The 23,943-nt window shown below is 43.7% G+C and overlaps 2 protein-coding genes across 2 annotated transcripts in view; both read left to right on the top strand.

The window, feature by feature from the left end:
• The window catches only part of LOC142184878 (zinc finger and BTB domain-containing protein 9-like), a 32,674-nt gene extending 12,149 nt beyond the window's left edge, over nucleotides 1-20,525 (top strand). The window contains exon 3 of the mRNA XM_075260002.1: nucleotides 17,172-20,525. The gene's annotated coding sequence lies outside the window, so the exon portion shown is untranslated. The remainder of the gene's footprint in view (nucleotides 1-17,171) is intronic.
• On the top strand, nucleotides 6,867-20,525 carry LOC142184875 (zinc finger and BTB domain-containing protein 9-like). The gene is made up of 2 exons (XM_075260000.1): nucleotides 6,867-6,944; nucleotides 13,733-20,525. The coding sequence occupies exons 1-2, from the start codon at nucleotides 6,867-6,869 to the stop codon at nucleotides 14,981-14,983; spliced, it is 1,329 nt and encodes a 442-aa protein (XP_075116101.1). The 3' UTR covers nucleotides 14,984-20,525.
• Nucleotides 20,526-23,943: the final 3,418 nt, after the last annotated feature.

The following is a 23,943-nucleotide window of genomic DNA, read 5'->3' as shown; positions in this document are numbered from 1 at the left end:
TTATGTGGAACTGGGTTCAGGTTCCTCAGAGCCTTGAAGAAGTTATTGATTAAATGCTGGTCAGAGAATTTGTTCTGTAATTGCATATTCAGTGCTGTGACCGGCACTTTCAGGGTATTTATCTTGAGACCCTTATTGAAACCCTCTTTAAGCAACTGATGAATAGAGTTTACTGAATCCACCTGTGCGTCATGTTTGGAGCACCAGGAGTTAAAAATTGACCATATTCTGTTAGAAACTTTCACCATGGATGGCTTTCTGGCATGCAGGAGAGAGCATTGACAACTTCCAATTAGAGACCCAGGTTGATCAGGTCTCCCGGTCACTCTGCATGGCGCACTCCATTCTGGGAAAGAAGATTCTTCATCATTGGAAGCTTCCTCTCAAAAGACTCAATGTGAGAGCAAATCAAGCCCTCCAGGACCTGAATGGAAGAATTTCCACCATCTTGAAGCGAATCTTCTCCAGAACTCTGGGATGCAGAGTAAACACATAGATCAGTTTTTCTAACTAAGCACTTGATAAGCCATCCAGGGCTTGGTCACAACAATTCAGAGTAGAATAGAGACAGTATGGCATTCTGGTGAGTTGCTATTACATCTATTGATGGAACCCCTGATGACATTGTTATCCTGTAGAATAAATTGAACTTGAGCTCCCATTCTGCTGGCTGAAGTCTGTTGCAGCTCAACAGATCTGCTGATTGTTCAGAAAGATTGACTGGACCAAGACTTTGCAACTGACTAGGTGGGAGAGAAAATAAGTAAAGTTCAGCCTGACCACTTTCAACGCCTTTAGATTGGAGGACCGGCTCTGGTTTGATGGACCCCAGCTTCTCTGAATCCAATTATGATCTAATGTGCACCCCAACACCAGGAGGATGGATCCAAAGTGAGGACGTTCTGGAGCTGGGGAGCCAGGAGTCACCCCTGATGAAGAAACTGATGCTACAACTTTAGGTTCAAGAAAATTTTTTATGTACACTGTGAGCCCCATATAGGACTCACAAAGTACACTTTCCCTATCAGTATGTCTTTGGAGTATGGGAGGAAATCTACACAAACACGGGGAGAACATACAAACTCCTGTTACTCTTATCCTTCCTGGAGAGAATTTTAAAGTCATGCTTTGAGAATTTATCATGAAGCTTAGAAATGGAGATGGCACCAACTGGGATTTTCTCCAATTGATTTAAAATACCTGTAATCTTGTAGAAGGTTCAGGGTGATGCACAGGTGATGGGGAAGTTGATTCTTCGAGGTGGCTCAAAGAATCAATCTCACCCAGCAGTTGTCCAGATATGGGACCACACTGATCCCTCACACCCTTAACCCCTTCCTGCCAATGGCATTTTTTGATTTTCGTTTTTGACTCCCTCCTTCTAAACCCCATAACTTTTTTATTTCTCCGCTCCCAGAGCCATATGAGGTCTTAATCTTTGCAGGACAAATTTTTCTTCATAATGCCACCATTAAATATTCAGTATAATCTACTGGGAAGCTGGAAAAAATTCTGAATGGGGTGGATTTGAAGAAAAAATGCATTTCTGCGACTTTCTTACAGGCTTCAGTTTTACGGCGTTCACTGTGTAGCCAAAATGACCTGTCCCTTGTATTCTGTGTTTACCAAATTTATATGGTTTTATTTACATTTTAACTAGAGATGAGCGAGTACTGTTCGGATCAGCCGATCCGAACAGCACGCTCCATAGAAATGAATGGATGCACCTGGTACTTCCGCTTTAACGTCGGCCGGCCGCTTAACCCCCCACGTGCCGGCTACGTCCATTCATTTCTATGCGAGCGTGCTGTTCGGATTGGCTGATCCGAACAGTACTCGCTCATCTCTAATTTTAACCCCTTAAAAAAATCCAAAACTGTGTTAAAATATTTTTTTTTCTAAAAGTCGCCATATTCTGACAGCCGTAACTTTTTTATATGTACGTGTACGGGGATGCATAGGGAGTCTTTTTTTGCGGGACCGGGTGTACTTTTTAGTTCTACCATTTTCGGGAAATGCTTTTGCTTTGATCACTTTTTATTCAAATTTTTATCAGAATCAAAACAGTGAAAAAAACGGCGGTTTGGCACTGTAACTATTTTTCCTGCTACGACGTTTACTGTACAGGAAAAATATTTTTATAGATTTGTAGAGCGGGTGATTTCGGACACAGGGAGACCTAATGTGTAGGTGTTTCACAGTATTTACCTACTTTTACATGTGTTCTAGTGAAAGGGGGGTGATTTGAATTTTTCAAAATGGCGCCTTGGACCGCGGTGCCGGAGGGGTTAATGCCCGGACCGATCGGAGGCATTAGTGCTGGCTGTCTACTGTGTAACACAGTAGACACCGGCAGCTATGGCGGCCGCCCGACTCCCAGCCGGCCGCCATAGTTAAACACCCGACATGTGCCGTACTAGTACGGCGGATGTCGGAAAAGGGTTAAGGCTGCTGTGAAAACCACCACAATTTTGGTAAAAACTCAAGGCGCTGACAAGATATAAAAAAGGGGGCAAGTGAATTGAACAGGATGAATTCTCTGAGGCCCCTACATAGCTACTCAAAGGAACTTCCTGTGACTGTAAAGGATTGGTACATATAGATAGGCCTCGGAGAGATTATCACCATATAATCGTGCCTCTCTACTAAAGTTAGTACTGAGCGGATGGTCTCCATTTTGAATGTTTGTTTTTTATCTCCAAAAAAAAGATTTCACCTTCCTAAACCAATCACCAGCTTCTAATTGTTCCCTGGTTTGTGGTCCTAGGAACACCCTGGAATAGACACCTTGCCCTCTTTATGTAGATGGGACCCCTTCTATGGCTGCTTTGCTGCAGAACTCTTGATATTAACTAAATAATCACTGGATCTTTCTGTGAGTTCAGCACAAAATGATTGCGGGAGAATCTTCCAGAATTTTAGGCGTATTTATTTTTGATAGTTGATATGACCCAATGCGTCTGAAGAGGTCGGTGACCAAAGAAAAGCAAAATGTATAATCTTGTGCCTACGGTCATGAGCCTGCCATCAGAAGTCTTGGGATCTGTGGACTTCTTATTGAAGGAAGATTTACTTTGACTTCTGTTCCTAAAGACTGTGTCTATCAGAGCACCAATTAGATGGTCTTTTATGACTTTTGCCTTTACTTACGGATTCCAAGATCTTACAGAGTTGAGGACCCAATAAGGACATTGGCAGGAATGGTAAATTGCAAAAGCCGGATATAGAATATAAGGAAGCGCCGGCATGACTGTCGATTGTCTTCCGCTCCATAAGACATCCCCCGAAAATAAGACAGGTTATATACAGCAGGCATGTCAAACTCAGGGTACCCCAAGGGCCACATGAGTAACAAGAGGTTGTTGCAAGGGCCGCACACAGCAGCTAATGTCACACACGTATTTTAACAGCAGTCATGAAAACAAGATATGAAGCAGTAATATGTAACAGCAACTAATATATTTAACAAAAATACAGCAATTAAAAACTAAACATTTATTTGCTATCATTTTTAGTGTTTTGTCCTGAGGCTTGACACCTCTTTGTGCTAACAATTGTTGGTATATGAGGCTGAAATGACAACGCAGTGCCTACTTTGATCAAAGATGATAAGTGGTGATCAGTCAGCCTTGTTCTCTGAGAAGATTTTGTTAGTTTCATAAAAGAAAATAACTGTTCGCAAACATAGATTGAACCAAACATTGCCATAATCTTTGTGGCAAACTTTTTAAAGTTGTTAAACTTTTCAGGAAGGTATAAAAAGAAACCAGGTATTCCCACTTCAAGATACTTTGCTCTGAGTGTAGAATCAGATTGTATTTCTAAAAGTTCCATCTGCAGGCTTTCTTCTGCCTTTGCAACATCAAAGGTGAATGGTGCTGAGAATAAGCCTAAGCACACAGCTTGCCAAAATACAGTTAATGGTTACATACAGGAGGGCCACTCACTTGCTTGGACTTTGCCTGTGCGGCAGTGGGTCCCTTCTTCCTCAGCACGGTCACAGTATCCCAGTCACTCTCAACCACGACTCTTCCTCCGCTCACAACAAAACTGACTTAGGTGCATCAGCAGCCACGCGAGCCGCAGATGTACAAAACTCACGATCAGCACTTCTGGGTTGTTATTCATTGGCCCATATTCCTGCATATGACCTGCTTACGTGATCAGCAGTCAACCAAAGGACACACGTCATGGATTGACACGGAGCTAGTTGGTCGGCTGCTGATCGTGAGTTTTGTATATCTGCGGTCCGCACAAAAGTCTCAAACTTTGTCTCTAATGTTTAGAGACAAAGTTTGAGACTTTTGTGCAGGCCGCAGATATGCCTGTAAAGGGCCGCATGCTTGACATGCCTGATATACAGGGTGGCCATAAAATAACCTCAGGTGTTTGGAGTTGTGTGCAGGCTGACCCAGAATTGCCTGAAAATTTGTATGTGTGCTAATCAAGGCATGGGGAAACGAACGGCATGAAAAAAAAAAATTAATTCCAAAACTCCCCACCAGGGTATAATGTAGCGCTTTACAGTGAGCGCGCAGCACAAAACCCGTTTGTCAATACTTGGGGATGTCCCATTTGGACCACCGACTAGAATGACTGTTCAATGTGGCCGCCATCATGCATGGTGAGCATGGTCATCCTATGCAGAACGTGCTCGACGCTTGCGTGTAACGTCTCTGGTGAGATGCTGCGCACTTCCAATGTGATGCGGTCTTTGAGGACAGGCAGGTGATCGTCTGCAGACACTGCCACTGTTGGGGAACGACCACTGTTTCCAGCATTATCCGGTACCTCGCTGCTGTGACGGAACAGGTGGCAACCCCAGTTGGGCCCAAAACTTCAAAAAAAGAACGGTCCGATTATAAATGATGAGGTGAACCCACACCAAACGGTCACCTTGGGCGATTGCAGCGGAACCCCCTCGAGCACACACGGGTTTTCGGTGGCCCATATGTGACAGTTCTGTGTGTTGACCGTTCCATTCAGGTAAAAATGCGCTTCGTCGCTCCACAGGATATTCCATGGCCAATTGGTATCCACTTCCACTCTGGCCAGAAACATTAATGCAAATGTCATGCGGGTGTCATTGTCACGAGGAAGCAGCTGGTGATGAAGGCTAATTTTGGATGGGTATGCCAGCAAGACTTTTTGCAGAACTTTTCACACGTTACTGTATGGGAGGCCCAATTGCCTGGAAACACTGCGTGCACTGCAGTTACCGCTATGAATACTGGTGCTCTGTTCCTCAACAGCTGCAGCAATATCCTCCATGACCTCAGTGCGTACAGGTCGTCGGCCTGGTTGCACACTCAGTAACCCAGTTGCCTCAAAACGTTTCATTTGTCTCAGCGACATTACAGACATTGGGCCGGCACCTCTATGCAGGTCTTTCAAACGACGAAAAGCTCTCAGAGCAACTGTGGCGTTCCCGACATTCTCATAAAACAACCTCACTAGACGCGCACGATCTGGCAAAGAGACAGGCATCGTGACGACTGAGTAGAGAATAAGGGACGTTTACTGTACAGCGCCACATTATCCCCTGGTGGGGAGTTTTGGTATTACATTTTTTTCCATGCCGTCCGTTTCCGCATGCCTTGATTAGCACACATACAAATTTTCAGGCAATTCCGTCCATTGGGTCAGCTTGCACACAACTCCAAACACCTGAAGTTATTTTATAGCCACCCTGTATTTTGGAAGAGAATTTAATATAAGACACTGTCTTATTTTCGGAGAAACACGGTATATAATTATAGTTATTAGAGATGAGCGAGAACTATTCGAAGCGGCTATTTTGAATAGCACACACCCATAGGAATGAATGGACGCAGCTGGCACGCAGGGGGTTAAGCAGCAGGACGCCGGCCATGTCTGCGTGCCAGCCGACTCCATTCATTCCTATGGGTGTGTGCTATATGAAACTGCCGTTGTGAATAATACTCGCTCATCTCTAATAGTTATTACTACTGCCATAGCCTGAAGCCCTCAGCATATATTCACATGGCCATGGTGCACGACAATCATCCATGTTTCCCGGCTCCCGCAGTCATGGCCTGGATGTGACGCTCTGTGACATTTGATCTTCGCTGTGAATATACGGTGCGGCCCCTTGCAGATGATTGTGGGCTTGCTGTGATTGAACAGCACATACATGTTATCCGTGTGTCACACGTGCTTCTGTGGCCGCATTCAGTCCATGAATAGGATCTGTGGTGAGTTTGGCGGCCGGACGGTCGTCTCGCACACGGATCCATATAACACAGAATGTGTCCGGGCAGTGTCCAGAAACCCCAGATATGTCCCTGCCCCCCCCCCCCCCCCAGTCATCTCCAAGGGGCCGAGGCCTCACATTGTGGAGAAGCCGCGTTATTTGTTGTAGTTTGCAGGCGCAGATCACACACAGGCCGAGGCCGCCATTATACTTACAATGGAGACGACGCGACAGCCAAAAATCAGCTTTCCCACAACCTGGGCCTCAGCCTATAAGGGAGTGTTCACACCGCTGCACACGGCCCATGTTACAACACTGCTGAGTAACTTGTTGTGTGAATACGGCCCAAAGGTAAAGCTTCTCCTCATGAAATAAGTGCCCGGCCCCTCCACCCCCTCCTGGGGGGCACTTAGCTTCTTCCCTATAGTCACAGCTACACAACCAATGACATTAGGAGAGCTCCTCTCCACAACCCCAGCGGGGTCACCCCATCCCCGGAGCCCGCGCCTCTGCCGCTAATAGCGCGCTGTCCACACACTTTCTACGTCACAAGGGGGACACGTGACCTGAGGCTAACCCAGGGTAAGCTTATGTTTGTCCCCGAGGCTAGGGGGCGGGGCCTGGCTACCCAGCAGAGGTGCAGGGATAGCTTATGTTTGTCCTTGTGACCGTGTCCCGGGGCGGCCGCAGTGTAGAGCTGAGCAGTGCGGATCTGCGGGGGGAGAGACAGGTAACTGAGAGCCGGGGCGGCGGCGGCCTGAGTACGGGGCCGGTACCGAGTGCCCCAAACTGCAGTGTATGGAGAGTACCGGGGTCTGAGCCCTCTGTATACAGAGACACCCTCATCCCACTCTAATGTGTATATACGGTAATGTGTGTGTGTGTGTATATACGGTAATCTGTTTGCCTGTGTACACATATAGATATACTGTATATGTATGTGCAGGGTTGTGTGTATATATGTATGTGTGTTTAGGGCTGTGTGTGTGTATATATGTATGTATGCGTAATATAGATGTTGTATATTACTACATGTGTATATACAGTGATATGAGTATATAGTAATCACAGGGGTGTATATATTATATAGTCATACATTATACATATTACTGTATATACACATGTTATATTCACACACTTTAACATCACAACATATATAATTATATACCTATGTATGTATATACAGGATAGCGGCAGCATGGGGTGCGCACGTCTTTGGATTGTATATAGTTACATGTCTAGGTGTGTTACAATATCCAGTAATGTGTAAGTATATGTGTATATAGCGATATGACCCGGTGTATGTGTACTGTATGTACGGAGATGTATATAATTGTATATATAGATGTGTGATATTCTTATATACCTACAAGGTTGTCAGAAATGATCTACAGGTTATAATAAACCTTCCATTGGCCGCGCTGTCTTCTCGTCGCTCTCCGTGCGAGGTCGCCGTCTACACGTTCCTGCTGTGCAGGTTCAATGATGTTACTTTAGTTCGTTTTTGAATGCGGTGTGAGGAAAAAATGGCGGCCCCACATGTGACTTGCACGAAAGAACAGCAGCGATTGCTTTTGTGTGGACAGAGGGGGAGTCTGAAGTGTAAGAATGGATAGAGAAGTTCAAGAAAGGTCGCACAAGTGTCAGCTGTAAAAAGGAGCCTGACGCAATCCACGACAGCATTGAGCGTGCATGTGAACCGATCTCACCCCATCAGATTATCACCCATCGCCCTGAAAGAAACGGGCTCGAAAGTAACTAAAGCCATTTTGAGGATGATAACAAATGTTTGATGACTACAGTTTGCAATGAATCTGAAAAATGGATGAAATGTGGACAGCGCACATGTTATGGACCCATAGATTATTATGGGGCTATTCACATGACCACATGTTATAGGGGACTGTCACATGTTCATGGATCCCTCAGTAGACTCAAATATGAGAGGGATCTGTGAACTTGGGTTACCCACGGGTCAGCCAAAATGGCTGTAAGGGTTGGTTCACATCTGCTTTTGTATTCCGTCTGGGGAGAGTCCGCATGGAGACCTCCTGAACAGAATACAAACGCAATTGCAAGCGCTGCGCTGTAAAAGCACACGGACCCCATAGACTATAATGAGGTCCCTGTGCTTGCCGCACGAATCATGTCTGCATGATTCTTGCGGGCAGTGCTCAGCAAGCACACAGACCTCATTATAGTCTATGGGGTCTGTGTGCTTTTGCAGCGCTTGCAATTGCGATTGTAGTCTGTACAGGGGGTCTCCATGCGGACTTTCCCCGGACGGAATACAAAATCAGATGTGAACAGGGCATGAGAAAAAAGACTAACTTTTAATTTTGTTTTTGACTGTTGAGAATCGGCAATATTTGTGTGAATGTCGGCTTAATCAATGGCGTCTGGTAAATAATGTGTTCAAATCCTTTAACCACTTCCGGACCGTCCATAGAATATTTATGTCCAGTAAGTGGTTGCCTTGTTCTGTCAGGATGAACCTGTACCTCCAAGCAGAACACAGCAGCTGCACGAGATCTCCAGCTGCTGATACTGGGAGCGGCTGTAACTTCAGCCGGAGCTCCTAGAGAGATGGCAGGAAGGTTTATTCCCTTCCCTGCCTTCTTGATCACTGAGTATACAGTGAGCAATGAGCGCTGTATACACGGCTATGGGCACCACCATGATGCGGCCGCCCTCTGACCCGGCAGTAACGTGATCCGCTGGGCTCAGCGTCTTCTAAGAGCTGCTGGGTCCTACAGGACCCATATCAGATCTGTAAGGGCTCGTTCACATCTGCGCCCGGTCTCCGTTCATACAGGTTTCCGTTTCCTGCTCAAAACAGAGCACGAGACGGAAACCTGCAGGACTCTTTCATTTGAATGGGTTTGAAAGATGTCTGGCCGTGAGCGTTTTATGCTCTCCGGTGCTAAACCGTTTTTTTTTTTTAAATCTGACACAGAGTTGGACATGCAGTACTCTGTGGCCGATTTTAAAAATCCGGTTTCGCGGCGGAGAGCATAAAACGCTCACCGCCGCTCACGGCCGGACCCGGTCTGACAGTTTTCCGTCTTATGCAGGCTTCTAAGAGCTGAGAACGGACTCCGGGCGCTAGTGTGAACCTAGCGTAAGCCGTATAGTAGCGTGCAGGAGGCTGTATTTCTCCTGCAACTGGGGCTAAATGTACCAGCCCCAGTTATAAGGGAAATCAGTCTCTAAATACAAACTAAAAGTGATCAGATGTCTCCAAAGGTCTCTTATTACCTTATGGGGACACAATGTAAAAAAAGAAATTAAAAAAAATAGAAAATCTTAAAAAATGTAAATAAAATACAACGCCGTTATTAAAGGTTATAGCCCCACCCTCGACGACACCATACAAAATAAAAATTACTATAATGGAGAAGAAAAACAATTTTATAAAGTTTTTCATTAGCACTTTGTGTTATTACCGTATTTTCCGGACTATAAGGCGCACATAAAAAAATACGATTTCCTCAGAAATCGTAAGTGCGGCTTATAGTCCGGTGCGCCTTATATATGGATGGAAGCGGCGGCAAAGTCTGCGTGCCGCTTCCATACATACATAAAAGGCACCGTAAGGGGGCATTCACACTACGGAACGCCGGCGTGTATCACAGCAGTACACGCCGGCGTTACAGCAGGGCTGCCGGACACTTCCTATTCATTTCTATGGGAGCCGGCATGCGAGCGCTCCCATAGAAATGAATGGAAAAAAGCAGTCCATTCATTTCTATGGGGAGCGCTCGCATGCCGGCTCCCATAGAAATGAATGGGAAGTGTCCGGCAGCCCTGCTGTCACGCTGAAACAGAACGTGAAACTTACCGAGCGGTGCAGGGCGGGCGGGCATTCAGGCCTCCTCTTCCTCCGATGTTCCGTCCTTCTCCGGCGCTCGCTGATAATGGCCGGGGCGCATGCGCAATATCATAATGCTTCTACTACTGCGCATGCGCCCAGGCCATTATCAGCGAGCGGCGGAGGAGGAGGACGGAACATCGGAGGAAGAGGAGGCCTGAATGCCCGCCCACCCTGCACCGCTCGGTAAGTTTCACAACATTACGGTTGGGCTCTATCAGCATGATTTTGCTGATAGAGCCCCTCCTCGCCTGCCGAGCGCTTCCAATAGAAGCGGCTGGCACGCGGGGGGTTAAGCGGCCGCTGGCAAAGTCTGCCTGCCGCCGCTTTCAATAACATATAATGCGCACCGGACTGCGGCTTATAGTCCGGTGCGCCTTATATATGAACCGAGACGGACTATAAGGCGCTCATGGGCAATGCGGCTTATAGTCCAGTGCGCCTTATAGTCCGTAAAATACGGTACATAAAAAAGAAAGTGAAAACCAGACACAATTTCCCTCTTATTGTTTATATTTTCTCGGATATAAAAAAAAAATTAAAACACATTAAAAAATAAAAACAACATAAAAATAAAGCCGTACGTGTCCCCGAAAAAAGACGCAGAAATTAGTTGAATGAGACGTAGGAGAAAAATGTTACAGCACGTACCAAAAAAAAACTAAAATGTGTCTGGTCCTGGACGAGAAATTGGCCCGGTACTGAAGTGGTTAAAAGCAGGATCCATGAAATCCAGTGAAAACGGTGTAACCTAGGCTGGGAAATGACCTTCTAATAACCATGACTGTCTATGGAGCTATTCACATGTTCTCTTTATACGGCATCATAAACACTGAGGGGCTCCATTCATGTGGACATAGATAGAGCCATGTGAATAGACCCATAGACGTTCATCAGACAGTTTGGGGTATTAAATCAGCTGTTTGGCTATTTCCCTCTACCATGTGAATAAGCCCATGCAGCAGACTGAGGCAGCCATTTTTATAGACATTAGGTCCACAATGAACGACACTGTCATGTGAATAAGGCCTAACTAAATTTGTGCAGTTAAAGGGTCTAAACTTTTGAGCAACTTATGTTTCTCAGTCTGTACTTGTGACTTTAATACTTTATTAATTCTGCACTGAAATTCACTTTCTGTCCCTCCATTATTCAGTCCTCTGTTTTCTATTGTCAGATGAAGTCTGTATGCTGCTTTCGTAAGGAGTATTAGTGTATGGGCTCTTGTATAACGCTGCTGAAGATGGGTGTGGGAGGGGTAACCTCAAGTAGAGTCCATATTGGGCACACTAAAAACAACATTGTGGTTCTGGTGTCATATGGAGAATGAGATTGGTAGCTTTCATACAACACAAGGATCTCCAGATATGTCATTAACTGACAATACGGTCAGGACTGGGATATCTATAGAGCGCTCCATCTGCTCCCAGCACTGTCTCTGGGTGATCAGTATGGAGATTTGTAGAAATAAAGTATAAGGGCGATGCTCATTATTACAGCCTAAGATATAACTGATTTATTAGTGACTCCCGGTAGCCTCAGCACCCCTATACTATGGAGGAGTCCAAATACCCGTAATTGCAGTAAGAAACAGAGGATTTCTGATGTCTACAGAGAAACAGGGCAGGAATAAGTAAAGTACAGAAAGGAGTCAAATCTGTTAATAAGATATATTACAAAATGTATTAATTTAATATAAAACTCTCTCCACGCCTATGTGGGAATATCATGGTGGACCATAAGTGTCTGAGCTTTCAAGGCTTAGAACATGTAAGAGGTGGAAACTGGGATAGGACGATTCTCTAGCAGAAGACAAGATGGATAATTCGTTTCCCATGTGTTAAACCGCTAGGACTCAATGAGTCCATTTCTTTCACGTCCTTTATCTAGGGCCCGTGTGTTCTTGAAATAGTCATTGATAAGTGACTTTCTGATGGGTTTATCTATGTAGTCTAATCTATAACCACATGATCTTTGGTCATACTACTTGTATACTCCGGCCAAAAACGTCGTTGACCTAGCATTGTCTAAGTGGCAATATATAAAGAAGAGGTGATTATACAAAACTAAGGGGATTGCAGGCATCAATTTATGGGGATTTTTTGTTTATATTTTCAGCACCCCCATTGAGATTCCTTCTTCCTTTTTATTCAATAATTTAATATTATTTTCCCACAGAGTAATGACATTTTTACTGGTTAGGGAATACAGCCTCCTTTACAGAGTATTACTTCCATTTCCTTCTCCTTCTGATCATGTGACTGACTATCTTTGGTTTGGCATCCTGGTCTTTATACCAACGACCACCCCCCAGTTAGATGAGCCACCCCGTGGAGGGTTGGATCCCACATGCCTATTGGTCGGATCCAAGTGACGTCACCATTTAGGGTTTGTTTAAAGACCAGGGCACTACATAAGGCCCCGGATATACAGCGTTCGGTGTCAGCTATCATCATAGTACTGGCGTCCACCTTCAGGGCACCAGGAACTGTGCTTGTTACCCCACATCATTTCAATATCAGCTTACCATTGGCTATACCAATCTCCTGATGAACTTATATATTGAAACGCGTTGCGAGTCTTTGTGGGGGAGCGCTTAACAGTTGCCTGCCATCTGGATTAGTAGTAGTTTCACTTCCCACATCCATCATGCAGCTCTGATGTTTTACAGGAGCACTAATTGTACCATTTTTAAGAAGGGTAGATATTGTTAACCGTGCTACATGTATATTTAGCAGAGGATTCATCTGTATTCCAAAATGCTTACCCCTTTCTTTATCAATACAATGAGCGCTTTACATATTATAGCATTGCCCTGGTTTACCCTGGAGATGTGTCTATCATGAGTTGGTGGAAAGGGGTTTAGTAGCCTTGGTGTATATTTAGTACTTAAGGCACCTAGAGGAAGGTAGCCTGTGTTTACCTTTATCGTACAAGGCTCTCGCCTAAAGTATATACCCGGTTCCTCTTTATTTAAAGAGGAGCTTTCATCACTTGGGGCACATGCGTTTTTATATACTGCTAGAAAGCCGACAGTGCACTGAATTCAGTGCATTGTCGGCTTTCACGATCTGTGCCCCCGGTTAAGAGCTATTGGTACCGGTACCGTAGCTCTTCACCGTCAGAAGGGTGTTTCAGGAATGCCCTTCCTCACAGCAGAGTCTATAGCACTGTACTGTGAGAGCGGGGAGGAATGTCCCCCCAGTACTCGTCCATAGACCAGTACTATCATGAGGGGAGGAAACTGTATAGCCTTTAGAAATATATACCTTTTGTATGTAAATTGCCTCAGTAGTTTTTAATTAGTCCGTTTTTATCCATTTGCTAATTAGCCTTCTCTGTGATCACCGTCTACTATTCTCTATATGTATGAGAGCAGAGAGGCTGCTACTCATCTCCCTGCTCTCATACACATAGAGAATAGTAGACGGTGATCACAGACACTTCTGGAGTGCACGGAGACGACTAATTAGCATATGAAAAAAATTGACTTATTCAAAAACAACTGAGGTAATTTACATACAAAAGGGAGGCGTGGAATAGCCTTTCTAAAGCCTATGCAAGGATATGCTTAGCTAAAAATGACTTTTCCCAATGATAGGTTATACATCTTTTTGTATCTCATTGTCTGTTTTTGTGTCCCTTAGATCATCACCATGTCTGGCACTGAGAGCGTCCAGTTGGACTTCCCACACTACAGCTCTGTGCTCCTGGACACACTGAATAAGCAGCGACTGGAGGGGAAGTTCTGTGATCTGTCTGTCCAGGTCCAAGATCGTGTCTTCCAAGCTCACAAAACTGTCCTGGCCGCCTCCTCTCCTTACTTCCATGACAAGCTGCTCTTGAATGACACCAGCTGTTTGGTTTTGCCTAGTGTCATTCAGCCCGAGGCTTTCGAGAATCTCTTGCAACTTGTTTATTCTGGTAGACTTTGTCTTGAAATGGAGGCATTACCAGCACATCTCCTAGTGGCCAGTGGTCTACAGATGTGGCAAGTGGTAGACAAATGCTCTGAGATTCTTAAAGAGCGGAAAGCCTATGTCCCACACTCTTGGTCAAGCCGTGCCAGTGAAAGCCAATCTCCGAGCAGCAGCTTCCAGTTGCAACGTGATGAGCCACTACCACCAGCACCGCCAACAGTCGCATTGGGTTGCTCGGATGATGACGAAGTGATCAAGGTTCGTGTTTCGGAGGAAGAGGAGGAGGAAGAAGAGGAGGAGGAAGAGGATTCCAAGAGTGGTGGAAATGTCCTGGATGAGTCTGTTGCCACCAATTGCTCTTATGCTCTCCCTTCTTCCTCTTCATCACCTGAAAGTCCCAAAGTCATCTATATCAAGCATGAGCGGACAGAAGAGGATGGAGCTTATTTGAAGGCTTTTGAAGTCACTGAGGTGCAGTCCGAGTATCCATCAGAGCTGAGCTACGTCATCCCTCCTACGTCATCTCCATCATCTTCTGATGTTTCTCTCTGCATCCCCCAGAAACTCTATGGTGCCTCTGAACCAACTTCCTTCACAATTTCCAAACCTGTAGACCTTCATGGAAATGAGATTGTATCCCAAGCTCTTCAGGCTCAAACTGTTCATGCTCCTGTTAAGCTTGTGGCTGCCCCAGATGGGAAAAAATTTGGCTGCTTGTGCGGGAAGCGGTTTGCAGTAAAGCCTAAACGTGACCGCCATATCATGCTGACCTTCAGTCTGCGCCCCTTCGGCTGTTCTGTCTGCCACAAGAAGTTCAAATTAAAGCATCATCTCACAGAACACATGAAAACGCATGGTGGAAACTTGTTCACTTGCGAAGACTGTGGCCGCAAATTCAGGATGGAAAGTTGCTTTCAGAAGCACAAGGAAGTTTGCAAAGGACAGAGGTGGGCGGGGGCATGCTGGACTTACAAATAAACTCCAGAACCCCTCAACCCAAGAAGAATAAACAGGGGCCTTCTGTTCTAGAAAATGACATTAGCTACTTTTTCTGGACCTTTCCAGGAATGAACACGTCCGTATAACCAGGAGTAGTCCTAGATCTGTACTATTGTAGCCTGGAGACTGCATTTAGAGCTGCCGTGTATTGAGTGCTGCCCTCTTCTGGACTGTACTTGCTGGAGGTCTATAAAAATGTTGGTTTTATTGTGGTATATTATGAGATATTGGCATCACATCATCTTTTATATTTTAACAAAGAGTCTTTATACTGTTTTATGTTGGACCTCTGAGATGCAGATCTGCTGGAGTCCCAAAACATGGTGGACTGAGGTCTACAGATGACGCATACTCTGAGGTGGTGTCACTGGTTTACTGTCTAGACCAGAAAAGTGATACGTGTTGTCAACATAGGGCAAGCAGATATGGTTTGAGGCCTTGTGTGCGTATATACGTAGCATAACGTATGTCATTACAGGTGTATATAGAGAAATGTGTTAGTAACACTGATAACCTGCAATAATGTAGAGCCCCGAGGAGAAGCAACATCAGCTGTGATGTCAGGGGTTGGGGTATCAGGAGCCCGCTATGTGAGGTAGTATTGTAATATTGAGGGGGACTGTAGGTAAAGGCAGACATATAGACAAGTATTTATGAATGACGTTTGGGCACCATCCACAATGAGACAAGAGGTGGAAATCTATGGTTAATGTGTCCATTATTATTATTATGTTTAACCCAATTGTCCTTCCCATGATACCTCGGGGTACAGTGGAAGTGCAGTGCCCATCCCGAGGCTCAGTGTTGCCCCCGGATGAGTAATTTTAGTCAATCTAACAGGAGTCAGGTCAGGAAATTGACAACTACTCGGCACCTTTCCAGCTCACTGAGGTAGTTGTCACTTTTCAAGCCCATTCCTCCACTGGTTGAACAACCTCAGGTGACTGATCCAAATGGTGATCGCTTATTGCCCCTACCATTCATTTAACTTTGTAGGCCTGATATAAGGTGGTCAAATCCTCAACATGTTTGAAGCAATATGACTTAAAAGGGTTGGGCCCTTAAGGACACTTGCTCCTTATTCCACAAGAAGGCTTTAGTGGGAGTTTAGGTCCTGCATTGTCCTGATTGCTGGAGGACCAGACGGCCGGATTTCCACCTGTGGTCTGACACTTATCCCCTATCCACGGGATAAGTGGCCTTAACAATCCCTTAAAGGGGTTTCTCCAGAAAGGGTTTAATACTTCTCTTGATTTTATTGCAATTGAACCTGTTTTTGAGGCAGATCATGTGTTCAGAAATGGCACCCGTCCTCTGAGTTGTTCCACCTTCTCGTCCATGTTCAATGCTTGCTGCCTGCACTGAGGGTGAATGGCTGAATATATTCTAATAATGCCAGGTCCAATAATAAAGGTAACTGCTTGAGAACATGGGAGAGGAGGAAGGGCACAGGTGATTTAGGGGCCTAGTGCTGGTTATGATCACATGGGGTTGGAACCAACCAAGAAACCTGTGGTTCATCCAAAGTAGAACATGGAATAGTCAGTGTGCCATGCAATAAATTTAACCGTGTCGAGCAATATGCAAGTCATAACACAAACCATAACAGCAACTGACTAGTTTGTCGATTAAAGTTAAGTTTCAATGTGACCTCTGTCCCTAACTTTTTTTGTAAAAATGATTCCTTTTTAATGGATATGGATTTTGGCAGAACATGGGGCTAAGAATAGTCTGCAGTGAGCCTGCATTGTGAGGGTCAGAAGAGGGCTCCTCATACAGCCTAGTCTTTCTCTTGAAGAAATCCAAACAAGTCTTTTCAGCCTTACTGAAATGAATAAAGGAAAATTTAGCTGCCATATTGTACTTTGTAAAGGCAGTTTCTTTCTTCTGACTAGCGTACTGGTCTGGACACTAGGGCATCATGCCACATACCTGCCCCAGTGCATCCTCTCCTCTGGCTTTCTATGGTCCATAAGAGAGAGATTTCCACCTGGAGCAAGAGTCCTGTGCTAAGTAGATGTGCCTTGGCTGCCGATTCTGGCACTAGTGCCATGGGTTGCTGACTCCTGGAGTAGGGTCTCCCATTATGGAACTTCACCAGTCCAAGAGCGCCATCACATTGTAGGAAATGTGCCTGAATGTCTTTGCCGCTTGCGTTGAAAGACAGGTGCCATAATGGTATATATATGATGCCATTGGGCCGGGTCACTTGTACCTCAGAAGTTATCAAATATTTCTGATTCCGTTTAGTTTGGTTTTATCTTTTTTCACAACAGCTCCATTTCCGTTTTTTTGGTCTTAAAAAGTATTGTAGATAGGACTTCTGGGATCTCCACTCATACTGTCAGTGAGGGGCACAGATTTCCTATGCTGAAGATAGGGGAGCCCGGTGGGCAGACACTGTCCATGGAATTTGCCAAAGCTGATGTCCCACTTGTTACTGCCTTGATGTAGTATCTGGCGATTGCAGCTGGTGGATCCCGTCATTATGACCATGGATTAGGGTATTCGTATGAAGCCCGTACAGGAGCCCGGTGGGGGATGCATGTCCCTCGCTCTGTGTGTGCTGCAGGCTACAGTTTAGATACTGATCAGTACAATGTAATAGACTGGGTGGAGCAGCTGCTGCTATAGCGGATACCAGTATGGCAGGTCTAGGGCTTTGGAGATGGAGGAGGTTCTTAAAGGGGCATCGTCTGTGTCTACTGCAAAAGACAGTTGTCATCTAAAATAAGATAACACTATGTAACACAAATTTTGTTCCCAGCTTTTAAATGTTATATTTCAGTTGCTTATGTCTAAAACAAATTAAAAATTGCTTACATTCATCATAAACTTCGCTTTTGTGACCACAGCAACGAAAATGATGCATTTTTACTATAGAAACAGAAAATTTGGCATCTTCTCATTTATACAGTCAGACTAAGAACACTATATGTATTGCAAATTTACACAGATTACCAAAAACTGTTCCGAAGTGTGCGGTTTTCCGAGATTTACGACTATACTACAAATCAGTTTCACAAATCAATCCCCAAATATAGTCGCCCATCATGTTTTTGTTATATTGTCCTTGGTAACGGCGTTCAAAGTTCATAATGTCCTGGTGAAAGCGCTTGCCTTGCTCCTCTGAATAAACTCCCATGTTCTCTTTGAACTTATCAAGATGAGCATCAAGGATGTGGATTTTGAGTGATATCCTACAGCCCATTGCAGCAAAGTTCTTTATCAGAGTCTGAACCAGTTGTACATAGTTTTCATCTTTATGATTGCCTAGGAATCCACGAACCACTGCGACAAAACTGTTCCAAGCTGCTCTCTTCTTCCTATTCAGCTTCTTGGGAAATTCACTGCACTCTATCATCTTCTTGATCTCTGATCAGATGAAGACACCAGCTTTGATCTTTGCTTCAGACAGCTTAGGGAAAAGATCTTGGAGGTAATTGAAAGCTCTCGACTCCTTATCTAGAGCATTTATCCATTTACCTTCAAGAGTTTTCTTGCAGTGCTCACATGTGAAATGAGCCCATGGTTTGTCTTGGTCACCAACAGGCATGCCGAAGTATGCTTTGTAGGCCTCACACATCTTAGCAGATGCTTCCACAGAGTACTTTTTCGCTCTTATCTTTATAAACTGGCCACAGGCGTAGCAAAATGCGTCTGCTGGATGTATGCAACCTCTTGATGCCATCTAAATTGACTAAGTTGCTGTGTACTGTAAGGAAAAAAGGATGTCTCCCCAAACTTGATAAAAATGGTCTTTATTCCACGCAGTATTAAAGTACAAGAGTGTACTGAGGATTCAGCAGAGCAAGATTGATCACCCGGTACCAGAGTAACACACAATATGTACATTTACATTCCTAAGCTCCTGTTGTAATGGGTGTGGGGTGAAGTGTGAATACTGTCCTTATCAGAATCTGAATAGATATTGAATTCACACCTGGCTGTCTAGGTCAATTCCCTTTTGTCTGTGATGGCCATTGCTCACTTACTATGCAATCCCAATCAATTAGATCCTGTCTCTCAGGAAGGGCTATAGTTGCCCTATATAACTGTAGTCATACAGCTACCTACAATTCTGTACAGTCCCAGAAAGTTCTGGACAGTTCTAGAAACTTCTTGATAGTTCTCACAATTCCAGAAGCTTCTTAAGTATCTTGAAATATTGCAAATATCCTGAAAAATAGATCAATTTCAAAATATTGTGCTGACCACAAAAGTAAAGTTTACAAGGAATAACTTTTTTCTATTCATTTAAGGTACAAACAATCAGGAAAACACACTTAACAACTGGGAACAAAAAATTTTTGGGAAAATTGTTACATGGTGTAATCATTTAAGTTCCACAGTGGGGAAATTTCAGTAATGTATAAAAGTTTTAGGCATGTGTGGAAAGAAATGCAACAAAGAATACTTTCAGAAATAGAAGGGTTAATAGTTTATTTTTGTCTATGAAGAAAAGAGAAATGTAAACACCATCAATATTTGGTGTGACCTTTGACTTCCATCACTACTTCTTGATACTTGCAGACAGTTTTTGGCAGATCTCAGCAGGGAGGTTGTTCCTGCCGCCATCTTGGAGAACTAAGCCCAGATCTTCTGTGGATGTTACTTCCTTCAATCCCTCTGTCTCTTCATGTCACCACAGACAGACTGGATGATGGTGAGATCAGGGCTATATCTGTGGCGGCCATATTATCACTTCCAGGACTCCTCCTCCAAAGGCATTTCAAGGATTTGCATTTCTCTTTTCATTTTTTTTAGATAATTGACAAAATTAACCCTTCTATTTCTGAAAGCATTCTTAATTCCCCACATCCCCTCTGTACTGATATCTTTTGCACTATACAATACTGTACATGTAGGAAATCTTCCGCTATGGTGTGAGAGCCCGACCTTCTCCTCCAGGCCCTCTGATCATTTTCTAAGCCTCTGTTAGTGTCCTGTATTATGGGGTAACCTCGTGATTAGGAAATTGTTATGGTGGGTTTTTTTAATCTGTGCCTCCTTTTCTTGAGACTTTCTGGAAGGATCTATAGTAATGCCTTGTGATTGGGGTTAAACATGGAAATTCCTTATAGATTTGAGAGGTTACAATTCTCTTCCTCCTGAGAAAAAATACTTTGACGATTACATGTTACCATTCACTCCTGACAACCTATTCTATCTTATGAAGAGCTGTTATTTTGGGCACTTTGAGCACTGACAACTTGGCACATAAATAATCTCTGATGGCGCTGAGTTTATAGGACAGGAGGTGTTCTCTCAAGCATTTTGAGCACTGACAACTTGGCACAAAAATAAGCTGTTGGCGCTGAGTAGTCAGATCCTTGCTGTGGACGCTGCTGGAGGACTACTGAGGCCACGACACTAATGTATTAATACTGAGATCAGCTTTTTACTACCAATGTGCATTGTCTGTTTTTACTAACTGTCCCCCTTGTATCCTACACTCTGAGCTTGTCTGTAAAATAGAATCATCGCTAGTTCTGGTGTCTGAAATTAAAAAAAAACAAAACCGATTTCTGTTCTTGTTACTGACCATAAGGATCTCACGAGGAGGCTCCTGTGCTTCTTATTTTTTCGCTAATTTTTTTTTTTTTTGCTAATTTTTATACATTCTCCTTACAAGAGTAATGACAGTACAGACATATTAAGGCTCATGTTTTTAAGGATGGGATATATTTTTTTAATTGCACCGCAGGGCCCCTTTCCAAGGTGAGTAAAAATAAACATTTTTACTCTCTTGTCCTAGGCGACCGACGTCAGGTTCTGGATGTCTCCACTGAAACCCAATCACAGGCCTCAGCGGTGACGTCCAGAACGCGTGACGTCAGCTGTAGAGAAGAGGAAGTCGGTGGCAACTGGGACAATGGAGCAGCGTGAGAAGGCCCAGAAGTAGCAAGGCAACAATTACTGTTTATTTTCCCTCGCCTCCCTGGGCCTCCAATTATTATACTCTGGGGTCTGAAGAGAGCCCAGAGTATAATATAATAATAGCACTGAGGAAGTTTGTGGAACATTATACTAGTGGGCCACACTGGAGGGCATATTATACTGTGTGGAGCCATCATACTGGGGGGGCACTCTGGAGAGCATTTTATACTGTGTGGGGCCACGGTGAAGCATTATACTGGAGAGCATATTATCATGTGTGGGGCCACGGCAGAGCATTATACTAGGGGAGCCCTCTGGAGAGCATATTATATTGGGGGTAAGGCAGCACGGGCAGCCTATTTACTGTGGGGCTTCTTGGGAGCACGTTATACTCTGTGGGGCAAGTGTAGAGCTTTATACTGGAGCAGTACATTATACTGTTTTGAGCCACTGTGGGGTATTATACTGAGGAAACCCCTCTGGGGAGTACATTATACTATGTTTAGCATTATACTAGAGGGACTCTCTGGAGAGCATATTATATTGGTGTGGGGCCACTAAGAAGGCCCTCTGGGAAGCATACGATATGTGAGGTCACTATGGTTCAATATAGAGGGGAGCACTATGAAGCACATTATACTAGGGGGCCCTCTGGGGAACATATTTTACTGAGGAGCATTATACTGGAGAGGGGGGGGGGGAAGGGGCAGTATGCGGAGCATGTTATACTGTGTAGAGCCACTAGTCATATAAGGGGGCTATTAATAGGGTGAACTATATATATATATATATATATATATATATATATATATATTTTTTTTTTTTTTTTTTTTTTGAAGAGCTCAACGGAAAAATGGCCTAAGTCCAAAAATCAATATTGTGAGAAAAACGAAATTTAAAGTTTTAGCCTAAAGCAAACGGGCATTATTGTGGAATATATCTATCCAATGTAATCAGCTAATGAACACCGTTAATCCTAATCATAAATTGTATTATTTATTTAAAAAATTGCAGCTTCATGTATAAATATTATTTATTTAATATTATTAATTAATTACTATTATTATTAAACGATGAAGAATAATAATTACCTGCCTCCCTTTTCGGCGCTAAATATGTGCAAAAGTCGATTTAGAGCCTTTTAAACAATAAGACAAAGTTTTTACACTAATATAAACAACAGACCGGAAGTCACGATTTCAATGAAAAAATGACCAACGAGAGTGAAGTAAGTAAGTTTGTATTGGACTTAGGCCATTATTCCATTGAATGTAAATTCTTCTGCATTGAAATATATGGACTTAGGTCATTAATCCTAGGTACCTTGTAAACCCAATGCATAGAACGAGGTACAAAGAAGCTTCCTAGGTAATAATTTGAAATATGACAAAATGTGGACTTAGGCCATTTTTCCGTTGAGCTCTTCATTTATATATTTATATTACAGGCATTTAGACAATGTGCGAAATGGGAGAATCATTAAGTACGTTGCCTAGACATTGCATAGAATACAATACAGGTATGCTACTCCCCCCCCCCCCCCCAAACGAGTTCCGTGAAATGTAGTGAAAACAGTCCGTGACGCCATACTGTATAGTAGTATAGTATATATATAGTATAATAGTATATATACTAGTAGTTCCTGAGATACAGTATTCCCAAAACAATGACCTGAATTAGCCATGAATTAGCCTCAGCCCCCCATAATATACAGTAATAACTATACAGTACTATAGTAATAGCCTTCTTTAACCCCTTCCTGCCAATAGCATTTTTTGATTTTTGTTTTTGACTCCCTCCTCCTAAACCCCATAACTTTTTATTTCTCCACTCCCAGAGCCATATGAGGTTTTAATCTTTGCAGGACAAAATTTTCTTCATGATACCACCATGAATTATTCTGTATAATGTACTGGGAAGCAGGAAAAAAATTCAGAATGGGGAGGATTTGAAGAAAATTTCGCATTTCTGCGACTTTCTTACGAGCTTCGGTTTTACGGCATTCACTGTGCAGCTAAAATGACATGTCCCCTGTATTGTGTTTCGGTACAATTCCGGGGATACCAAATTTATTTGGTTTTATTTATTACATTTTAAACCCTTTAAAAAAAATCCAAAACTGCGTTAACATTTTTTTTTTTTCTAAAAGTCGCCATATTCTGACAGCCGTAACTTTTTTAGTAGTCTTTTTTGCGGGGTCGGGTGTACTTTTTAGTTCTACCATTTTCGGGAAATGCAATTGCTTTGATCACTTTTTATTCTAATTTTTATCAGAATCAAAACAGTAAAAAAACGGCGGTGGTTTGGCACCTTTGATTATTTTTCCCGCTACGGTGTTTACCGAACAGGAAAAATATTTTTATAGATTTGTAGAGCGGGCGATTTCGGACACAGGGATACCTAACATGTATGTGTGGCACAGTATTTAACTACTTATATATGTGTTCTAGGGAAAGGGGGTGATTTGAATTTTTAATACTTTTTAAAAAAATTTTTTTGCATTTATTAGACCCCCCAGGGGGTCTGATCACTAATGCAATGCATTACAATGCTAATGCATTGCAAAAAATCATTTATTTTGCAGGCTGCATAGACCAGCCTGCAAAAGAAAAAGACTGTGGACCGGCTGGAAGCCTTTACAAGGCTCCCAGCTGTTATGGAAACGTGACATCAGCCCTGGAGCTTGCGCTGGCGATCACCGGCAAAATGGCGCCGGAGGGGTTAATGCTTCCGATCGGTCCGGGGACCGATTGGAGGCATTAGCGCTGGCTATCTACTGTGTAACACAGTAGACACCCGGCGGCCGCCATAGTTAAACACCCGACATGCGCCGTACTAGTACGTTGGGAAAGGGTTAACAGGATGAATGAGTTTACTTTTGTTTCCTACAATCATAACATCGTGGCGATTCAGCAACCAATAGTCCCTGGGTTCCTTCTTAGTCATTTTGGCGTTTTTGGACATCATCGATTAACTTCTGGTAAGTACTTTGGCTTAAGCAAATACTGTTTTTGGCAGCGTTCCCTTGAATTTTGGACAGTTCCTTGTTGAATCATTGT

Source organism: Leptodactylus fuscus, chromosome 11 (genome assembly GCF_031893055.1).
Source record: "Leptodactylus fuscus isolate aLepFus1 chromosome 11, aLepFus1.hap2, whole genome shotgun sequence".
Lineage (NCBI taxonomy): Eukaryota > Metazoa > Chordata > Amphibia > Anura > Leptodactylidae > Leptodactylus > Leptodactylus fuscus.
The sequence above is the reverse complement of the archived record's forward strand: the minus strand, read 5'-3'. Positions and strand labels throughout refer to the sequence as shown.